The sequence below is a fragment of the Aethalodelphis obliquidens genome, unplaced genomic scaffold (assembly GCF_003676395.1).
Source record: "Aethalodelphis obliquidens isolate GAN/ISIS:26980383/991018 unplaced genomic scaffold, ASM367639v1 scaffold9, whole genome shotgun sequence".
NCBI lineage: Eukaryota > Metazoa > Chordata > Mammalia > Artiodactyla > Delphinidae > Aethalodelphis > Aethalodelphis obliquidens.
In genome coordinates this window covers 15,926,218-15,937,131 of record NW_020837953.1, presented here as the reverse complement: position 1 = coordinate 15,937,131, position 10,914 = coordinate 15,926,218, and the positions used below count along the sequence as shown (strand labels likewise).

The window sequence follows — 10,914 nt, the reverse complement described above, 5'->3', positions numbered from 1 at the left end:
TGTGACCACCTAGAGGGGTGGGATAGGGAGGGTGGGAGGGAGGGAGATACAAGAGGGAAGAGATACGGGGACAAATGTATATGTATAACTGATTCACTTTGTTATAAAGCAGAAACTAACACACCATTGTAAAGCAATTATACTCCAATAAAGATGTTAAAGATATATATATATTAAAAAAAAAAAGATCACTTTGGCCTTTTGGAAGACCTATTGCATTTTCTTTTACGTTGGAATTGTGCACTTCTCATATATTCCCAACTAGATTGAAGTTTTTAAAGCCTAGTGTACAGACTCATTTTATACCTCACAGTGCCTGGATCATTACAGCACTGAGTTAATATTTATAGAATGAACAAACAAACAAACAAAATATTTATAGAATGTCCTATTGACCACCTTGATCTAAGCTCCAGGTGGGCAAATAATATATCCTATACTTCTTCTGTAAACTGAAAGTGGCAAAGAAAAACAAATACACTCCTTATCCTTATATATTTGTTAATAACAGCCATTTATTGAATGCTTCCTCCACGCCAGAGTCTAAGCACTTTTTATACACATCCCCGCTAGAATGAATGCTCCTTGAGGGCATAAATTGTTTTACTTCCTGGTATATTTGCAACATGTGAACAGTGCCTGTCACATAGTAGATACTCAATGAATATCTGTTGAGTATATTCCAGTGAACTCTCCTAACAACTCTATGAGGTGGTATTATTATCCTAATTTTAAAGCAAAAACAACTAAAGCTTATACAGGTAAGTAATGTAACAGACTGAAAGTATATGAGTTAGAATCTATATGTTGGTCTCTCTTCAAAGTCTTGTTCTTCACTACAAAGCTATACTTTGGCCTCTAGCCTCATATTGCTGTGATCTACCACCTGGTTCAGGCCCTGAATGTAAGCTGGATGGTGTGTCTGAAAATAGCCATATCCTTTCTTGGTTTATTCTACCACACAGAATATAGGGTAAGTCAGAATAACGCATTTTCCGCACAGTGAGAATAACAAGAGTTCTCACCAGTACAGTGATTCTCAAATGTTAATCACTTGGGGTTTGTTGTTAAAAATGCAGATTACAGAGTCTCACTTCTGATTCTAGTTTTCACTAGCTCTACAGAGATGGAACTGAGATAAAATAAGATAAACTATGTATAAACCAAGGATTGGGCCTCTGAGTACCTTGCTGATGAGAAAAGAATAGCAATGGTGCTCCGAAAGCAAGGGGCAGAGATGGTTTGAATACCAATTCTTACCCTTGGGTGGTTCAACTAGAAAAAGAAAAATCAGGAGCAGGACCCAGTCTCCCAGGGGAGCTGGCCTTAGTCAACAGACTGGATGTGTGGAGTGACACCCCCTCTAAGGATTTGAAGGGGTATGGAGCAAATGGTGAATCTTTTGGGCCCAGCTGGTGGTAGTAGCAGCAGCTGTGGAAGAAATCAGGCAGTTTATTAATACCTAGTGTGCACACGATGGAAAACTTCTGGGATAGCGCAATTACTGCTGGAATACCAGGAGGGGATTTTGAAAATGAGAGCTCAAAATTATAATAACAGCAAGCAGTGATTAGGCCCCTACTATGTGCCAGGCACGGCATTAGGTACCTTACATTAGGCTAGGATAAGGCAAAGCCTAGAGAGTTATTAACAGTAAAATTTCACCTAAAACTTCAAAAGGGTTTGTTTATCTGACAGGAAAGAAAGGATGGTAAACTGTGTAAATGTTTTCTGGTCTATAAGGAATCCAGGAGACAAGAAACTGAGCTGCCAAAATGGGTGCTTGCAGAAAAAAAAAGGGAGTAAGTCAGTATTTGAGACGTCCAGGTAACAGTCTATATGGAGCTGGTGTGGCTGTTGAAGAAATCAAAGTCATGGGAGTACCCTGGCGGTCCAGTGGTAAAGACTCGGGCTCTCACTGCTGAGGGCCTGTGTTGGATCCCTGGTCTGGGAACTAAGATCCTGCAAGCCTTGAGGCATGGTGGGAAAAAACCCAAAAGGCCTGAGAAGGATTTTCTAGGACATTTCCGTTTATTCAGTATTTATTGAGAGCCTCCTATGTGCCAGGGGCCTGTGCCAAACACTGGATAGACAGTGTTAAATAAGCAGATATAGTCCCTGTCCTTGTGGAGCTGATAGACTAGTTGGGGAAAGGAATGTCAAGCAAATAATCACCCAGGTACATATCTGTGTGTAAAGAAAGGTCAAATAAGTTTTCCCTGAGAAAGTGACATTTAAGTGAATAATGAGGAATGAATAAGAGTTAGCCTGGCAGAGAGTGGAGGAAATACTATGTGTAGTTTTTGCTCAAAAAAGCATGAAGCCATAAATCATTGTGGTAATTAAGTACATCTGTAACAAGGGGGAGAGGATAGGAAGAGTATTCCAAGGAGAGGGAATATCATGTGAAAATGAAGGCAAAAGCCAGATCATGCAAGGTTTTGTAGGCCGTATGAAATCTGGATTTTACCCTAAGTGCAACAGGAGGCCATTGAAGGATTTTAAACAAGAAGTGATATGACAAAATCTGTAGTTATAGAAAAGTTACTTTGGATGGCTGTGTGGAGAATGGAATAGAAGGGAGCAACAGTGGATATGGAAAGATCAGTTAGAAGGCTACAGTAGCAATTTAGGTGGGAGATTACAGTGGTTTTATTTAGGGTGATGAGAGTATCAACAGAGAGAAGTGGAAAATGATGAAAGATACTTGAGAGGTAAAACGAACAGGTCTTGCACTGGAATGCATGTGGATTATGAGAAAAAAAGTGTTCTATCATGATCCAGTGGCTAGATGGTGGTGCTATTTATTGTGCAAATTTGAGGAAGAAGATAAATTCATGTTTGGATATGTTGATTTGCGGATGTCTTTGATATAGAATAGTCAGTTGGATATAGGAAAAGTAAATCTGTGAGTCATAATACGTAGATGACATTAAGGTAAAGGAGGTAGCTGAGATTGCCTGCAGAGATCATATAGAATAAGAGGAGAAAATTTAAGATTAATTTTTAAGAAATAGCAACATTAAAGGTCAGATAGCAGAGAAGGGTACAGCATTTAGGAATGAACGAATAAGAGCAAAGATAATTTTAACTAGATAAACCAGGCCTGGAGTTCACAACCAGCTTCTCTAGCTCTCTCACTAACTCCCAGGCAAAATCTTAAAAAAAAAAATGATCCTTTGGTTAAAAACAAAAGATAAAAATATCCCTATATGTGTTCACTGGTTAGAACATTTTAGTCTTTTTATAAAAAGAGATGAGTATGAAACTAATTACCCTCAGTAGTGGTAAAGTGGACTTGGTCAATATAAATGATACTTTGACATTTTCGTATGAAAATTTCCACAGGATTATAAGACAAACGGTAACAAGTGAAGATAAAATGAAAGGATTTTTTTTTTTTTTTTGGCGGTACTTGGGCCTCTCACTGTTGTGGCCTCTCCCTCTGCGGAGCACAGGCTCCGGACGTGCAGGCTCAGCGGCCATGGCTCACGGGCCCAGCCGCTCCGCGGCATATGGGATCTTCCCAGACCGGGGCACGAACCCGTGTCCCCTGCATCGGCAGGAGGACTCTCAACCACTGCGCCACCAGGGAAGCCTGAAAGGATGTTTTTATAAATAATTATTAAACAAACTATCATGTGGGTTGAGGCTCCAAGTTAGCATTAAGACTGTAACAGTGAGACCTGTCCTGAGGGAACTGATAAGTCTGTGGAATCAATTTTTCTTTCATTCTTAAACATCCTTTTTTAAATTATAAAAACAATACATGCTTATCATAGAAAATATACTAAAGAATAAAGAAAATAAAAATCCACTCATAGTGCCTCCAGCCATACGTTCCCTTGTTAATATCATGGTGTATTTTCTTCCCATCTTTTTGTTCTGTACATACACATATGTGTATACACATATGCATACATACACACACACACACAGCTTTTTAAATTAAATTTAAAAATTTTAATTGAAATATGAATTATGAAAAGTGCACAAATCTTAATTGTAAAGCTTGATGAATTATCACATAGTGATTATAATAACTATCACTGAAGTCAAGAAAATAGAATACTACCAGCAGCCTAGAAGCCCCTTTGCAAACACCATCTCCCTTCCTCTTCTCCCAAATTAACCACTCACCTGACTTCTAACACTAGGGACTTGTTTTTGAACTTTACATAAATGGAATCATACAACATTTATTCTTTTGTGTCTGGCTTATTTCACTCAACATCATGTTTGTAAGATTCACTCATATTATTATGTTTAGCAAAACAACTTATTTTCATTGATATATAGTATTCCATTACATGAACGTATTAATTTATTAAGCCATTCTACTACTGATGGACATTAGGATTGTTTCTATTTCAGGCTCTCACATATTATGCTACTCATTTCCATTGGGTAGACATCTAGGAGAAGAATTTCTGGGTCATAGGGTACACACAGGTTCAACTTGAGTTAGATGATACCCAACAGTTTCCCAAAGTGACTGTAACAATTTACACTGCTACCTGCAATATATTATTTCCAGTTGCTCAATATCCTCACCAATACTTGATACTGATAGTTTAAAAAATTTAGCCGTTCTGGTGGCTATGTAGTGGAATCTCACTGTGGTTTTAATTTGCATTTCCCTGATTACTAATTAGTTAAAGTGCCTTTTAGTATGTTTATTAGCCACTTGGATAACCTTTTTGCCAAGTGCCTTTTTGTGTCTCTGTCCACTTCACTATTTGTAAGCGTTCTTAAGGTATTTAGGATACAAGCCCTTTGTCAGCTGTATGTATTGTAAATATCTTCTCCCACTATTTGCGTGCCTTTTTAGTCTCTTAATGGTGCCTTTTGATAAACGGAAGTTTAAAAATTTTAATGTAGTTCAATTTATCAATCTTCTCCTACTTAAATTTTTTTTTACCTCAAGAACATGAAAATATTTTTTTCATATTATCTCCTATATGCTTTTTTGTTTTACTTTTCACGTTTATGTCTGCAATTCATTGGCAATTAATTTTTCTGTATCGCATGAGGTAGGAATCAAGTTTTTTTTCCCCAGAATGAATTTCCAATTGATCCAGCCTTATTTATTCAGAAGATTCTTCTTTTCCCATTGCTGGGCATTTAGTAGAATCCTTTCACTTTGGAAACTCACACGTTTTTGTTCTAGAAAACATTCTTTAATTACTTTATTGATGAATTCCTTACCTCTATTTTCTATTTCTGGAATCCCTATTTTTCAAACATTGGAATTCCAGGACTCATTCTCTTAATTCTTTTTTTTTTTTTTTTGCGGTACTTGGGCCTCTCACTGTTGTGGCCTCTCCCGTTGCGGAGCAAGGCTCTGCACGCACAGGCTCAGCGGCCATGGCTCACGGGCCCAGCCGCTCCGCAGCATGTGGGATCTTCCTGGACCGGGGCACGAACCCATGTCCCCTGCATCGGCAGGCAGACTCTCAACCACTGTGCCACCAGGGAAGCCCCATTCTCTTAATTTTTAACAGCCTTTTTTCTTCCTATTTTTCATCTCTTCATCTTCTTTTTAAAAAAAAATCTCTTTGTCTTTCTGCTCTACTCTATAGGAACTTTCCTTACCTTTATTTTCCATCACTTAGTTTTATATATTTTTTGCCATTATATTTGTAATATTCATTAGTTCTTTCTGTTCTGTGAATTTCTTTTTATAGTATCCAGTTTTTATTTCATGGTTAAAATATCTTCTATTCCTATGATGATATTAATAATAATTTTTCAAGGTTTTCTTCTCTCTGCATAGTCTCTATTTCCCCCAAATTGCTGTTCTATGTTTGTTAGTTCTGGTCTGTATCTTCCACAATATTCAACATTGTTGACCATTTACTTCCTAAAACTCAATTTTATACTTAAAACTCAATTTTATAGTTACTTGCTAGCTTCTCCTCATTTCTCATTCTACTTTGCTAATTCCTACACTGGCCCCTGTTTCATCACCTGTATATGCATGAATACAACAAATAATAAGGATTTGTTGTATTCATTCAACAAATCCTTATTATTTTCCAGGTACCATGCTTGGTGATGGAGACTCAGAAATTTGTAAGACATGGTTCCTGACCTAACTCCTCAAGTTATCATAATTTTCTCTTGGTATCCAAACTCTCTGTATGGATAAACAGCAACTGAAGACCTATCCTGGATGCTATATGCCAGAGAATCTCGGGGTATGGAGTTACCAGAGAAAATCACAAACAGAGCATGGAGCAGTGCTAGATGAAGAGTTGGAAAGATAGTCCAAATTGAATCACCAATCCAAAGGGGACAAGGCAAAGTCTAGCTAAAACCACTTACAGGGACTAATAAAAGTTTTCAGGGACATGAGGAGCAGAGCAATACCTGGATCCATTCCTGGGATTAAAAGCAGGTAGCTAGGGCTTCCCTGGTGGCACAGTCGTTAAGAATCCACCTGCCAATGCAGGGGACATGAGTTGGAGCCCTGCTCTGGGAAGATCCCACATGCCGTGGAGCAACTAAGCCCATGTGCCACAACTCCTGAGACTGCACTCTAGAGCCCATGAGCCACAACTACTGAGCCCGTGTGCCACAACTACTGAAGCCCATGCGCCTAGAGCCCGTGCTCTACAACAAGACAAGCCACCGCAATGAGAAGCGCACTCACCACAACAAAGAGTAGCCCCTGCTCACCACAACTAGAGAAAGCCCACATGCAGCAACGAAGACCCAACACAATCAAAATTAAAAAAAAAAAAAGCAGGTAGCTAGCAGTTTTAGAAATTTTATTCCTGCTTTTTAAAGTCTGTTTTGGTGAAGAGTAGGGCTTGAGAGAGAGGAGACGGAAGATGTTCTAGGTGTTTATAGATTTAGCAGGGAACAGAAACAGGACGTCAAAGATCATCTCTATGCTAATAACTCCAAAATTCTGACTTTTGTCCTTAGCTCCAGATCCAACACCCAATTTTGTATCAGAAATCTTCACCTAAGTGTTCTACAAGCACCTCAAACTTAAACTGAATTCGTCTTCCTCCTAAATTTATCCCTCCCCTTACGTTCCCTAAGTGAATGGCAACATTATTGTCAAATCCAGCCATCGTAGCTGGACATTCTGGAACTGAGTTTTTTCTCATCTTCCTCTTCTTCACTCCCCACCCATCCTACACACCTGGATGTTGAATCCAGTCCACCTTGCCTCTAAGATATCTCCACTCCTCGGCCTCATCATTTTCAGTATCACTGCCTGTATCAGCACTGGTTATTAGAAATATATTAAGAAAGACCTTGTGGAATACTAGGGAACCTGGGATAGAAAGCTAATATTAGTCTGGAATAAACACAGGTACAGAAGTAGTAGTTCCTGGGGAAGGTTGAGAATAACATCTCAAGTTCACTCTGGCAACTTAGACTAATTTCAGACATATAATAAGATGCTGAGATGGGAGGTATAACGAGGAATAAAGATTGCTTCAGCACAGTGGTACAGGGGAAAGAGGGTTGCTTTGGTGACAGTGGTGATGAACAAGGCAGGTGCAATACAGGCACTCAACCAAGGTGGTTAGTTCAAGAAAAAGGCAAGAGAGCTTGGATATAGGCAAAAATTCTGAGAAAGAGCTAGTGGGAATGATGCATGAAAGTAGGCCATAACCCAGCTGTGGTGTTACAGACCTGGAGCTGAACTCAGGTCCCTAAGAACTCTAGACTTAAGGAGGTCAGAGAAATAGAACAGGCTCCCTATGTGGGATAAGAAAATATATATATACATATATACATATATGTATATATATAGTTACTCTTTAACAGTATCTCTCAAATAGAGCTCAGTTACCATGTAAACACTACAACTTTGAGGATAAAACAACAGAAGATTATTTCGGCTAGTTAGCGAGAGTTCCTGGAAGCCTGTCTGACTATCCTTATTTCTGAGGAGTGGTGAGGCTGTGTGTAGGACTTGATTAGCTCTATTGGGCAACTGGGAAAAGCAGGCCCTTTGGCACATACTATAGTATTATACAGGCCATTCATCTAGCCTCACTGCCTTGTTCACGCTAATACCAAAGTTTCTTCTAAAAATAGAGAGGTAGTATAGAGAAGCATTAAAAACCTGAGTTCTGAAATCAGGTGAGCCTAGGTTATAAATAATTTCCTTATTTATAAAATGGAAATGGTTATAATACCTACCTCACAGGGTAGTTTTGAAAACTAAATGAATTAACATATATAAACATGTATAAAATCTCTTGCATGATGCCTGGAACATAGTAGGACCTAACCAACAAAATGAAAAATTGGCTCATACAGCTCCTCTTCTCAAAATTCTTCAACGGTTTCCTGTGATTAAATATCTACAACCTGGCTTCATAATAAATGCAAGCATTTATTTCAGACTTAGCTGTCTTTTCTACTAGATTATAAGCTATTTGAAGGCAGGAACCATGTCTGTTTTATGCTCTCAACAATCAGCGCTACCACTTGCACAGTGTAGGTACTCAACATATCCTTGTTGAATGAGTAAGTGAACATAATATCTTTCTCCAACCATAAACCCTCCCATTATATAGCTCATAAACACAATGCTAGCAGATGCTCTTTGGAATAACCCTGATGCTATGCAGGTTCCTGAAATGTTAAGGAATTCTCATATCCATTTCAGTTCACTGAATGGCACTAATTATTTTATGCTTTCTCTCACTCCTGAATATCCCAGGCTCCTGGGGCAGGGATTGTAAGGACAAATGAAGTCCATAAACTAGATCAATATGTAACTCTAACATTCTCTGTCCTTTTTTGCCAAACCTTTATGAGGTGGACAATCGGATTGCTTTAAGAAACAGAGGTAATAAATAGTTTGGATAGAATGAACTGATTAAGGTTGAGTGATTACAATGGCAAATGTATCCCAATCTCTAAACATGCAATAAAGCAACAAAATATATTTTTAGCAACAAAAATGTTGTACAATTACCGTTTACTTGGTTGATTTCGGAGTTGGAGGATAGAATCTCATCTGCCAGCTTCTGTGCAGTAGGAAGAACTTCAGTGTGGTGTGCCGTGATTAAATACTGAATAAACTTTTGTAGCTGGTCCCTATTCATCTGGAAAAGGGTTTCTGAGATAGGAAGACGCAGTTTGACTTGGTCTGGTTTACGGATCCTGTAGAGTGAGAGCGCTACCACATGGGCACAGTAGAATATGTCTTTGTTCCCACAGCCACACGCCACTGAAGTGATTTTGCATCGATCAAAACTGATGGCAACTTTATAAGTCACTGCTGGTTCAGAAGTAGTGGCCGGCTCAGTTACTGTGCCACTGAGATGGAAGCCTAAGGAAACAAAAAAGACATGTTTAGAGATTCTGTAGTAAGAAACCTGAAGGTTTTCATTTTGCATTTAAATTCATAAATTCAGAAACTATTTGCTGAGTATCTCCTACATACACAGTAGGCTCTGTCAAAGGTCAATGAAACCCAGGTAATGCTTTTTTTTTAAAAAAAAATCTATCTATCTGTTTTGGCTGCGCTGGGTCTTACTTGAGGCACGCAGGCTCTTAGTTGCAGCTTGCAGGCTTCTTAGTTGCAGCATGTGGACTCTTAGTGGCGGCAGGCACGTGGGATCTAGTTCCGCGACCGGGGATCGGACCCGGGCCCCCTGCATTGGAAGTGTGGAGTCTTACCCACTTGACCACCAGGTAAGTCCCCCAGGTATTGCTCTTAAGAAACACACAATCTAGAAAAAGAGTCTTTACCCTGGAGTCCATGAACCTCCAGAACTAATAAGAAAACTTTTGTTTGTACATATGTACATTCTTCTGGGAGTACATTTCATACCTTTTATCATAGTCTCAAAAAGATTATTCAAGATCCTTGAATAAGTTAAGAACCTCGGTAGTAGATTTTGAGCTCTTTGTGGCCAAAGACAAGTCTACAAATAACGTCAGTACAATCTAGAGTAAGGTGAGCGTTATAAACGAGAGAAACCAAAAGAATGCTACAAGGAAAGACAAGGAAGATAAGGGCAACATTTCTTCCTCAAAACAAACACTTCCAAAATGGTAACCACATGGAATACCTAAAAGGCAAGAAGCCTCATAAGACGTAGAAAGCAGAGAGCTTGGTGCAGTGAGACTATGCAGTGTTAATCTCCACTCACTAGCACACAGCACCAATAATTTTGAAATGTAGAGAGAATACATTTTTAAGTTACAACTAAATTGAAAAAAGTTAAATTCAATAGAAAATTCATTCTATAATAACTGTTTATTCTTTAAATATGATTCTTCTTTGACAAAATGTGTATTCAAACAATCATTCAGTCATTCAACAAAAGTTTAATAAAACTTTAAGTAACACACTTTTTTTTTTTTTTTTTACAGTACGCGGGCCTCTCACTGTTGCGGCCTCTCCCATTGTGGAGCACAGGCTCCGGACGCGCAGGCCCAGCAGCCATGGCTCACGGGCCCAGCCGCTCCGCATCGTGTGGGATCCTCCCGGACCGGGGCACGAACCCGCGTCCCCTGCATCAGCAGGCGGACTCTCAACCACTGCGCCACCAGGGAAGCCCCAGTAACAAACTTTTTTTTAAGTATCCCTGTTAGCCTAGGGATGCTAACACGAAAAGGAGAGGAATGTCAAGTATTCGTGAAGCACCTATTATGTAGCAGAACTGTGTCGGGTGCATTTAATAATTTGTCATAACAACCTTATGAAGTTGGTATTATTTTCCTTATTTTAAAGGTATGTAAACTGAGGCTCAGAGGTGAAGGAAGTTTGCCCAAGGGCCCTCAGCTGGAAAGTGATAGACCTAGGATTTGGAACCAGGTCTGACTGACTCCAAAGTTTATTTTCTTTTACTTATACTATACTACCTCTGAAAATGCCATGACAAAGTCCTTATCCTCAAAAACCACAGACAAATAAATGATTACAAT

General features: G+C 39.1%; 1 protein-coding gene across 1 annotated transcript in view; it reads right to left on the bottom strand.

The window, feature by feature from the left end:
- The window catches only part of ZSWIM5 (zinc finger SWIM-type containing 5), a 264,002-nt gene that overhangs the window by 73,553 nt on the left and 179,535 nt on the right, over positions 1 to 10,914 (bottom strand). The window contains exon 2 of the mRNA XM_027108730.1: positions 8,954 to 9,310. Within this exon, the coding sequence (XP_026964531.1) occupies positions 8,954 to 9,310 (357 nt within the window). The remainder of the gene's footprint in view (positions 1 to 8,953; positions 9,311 to 10,914) is intronic.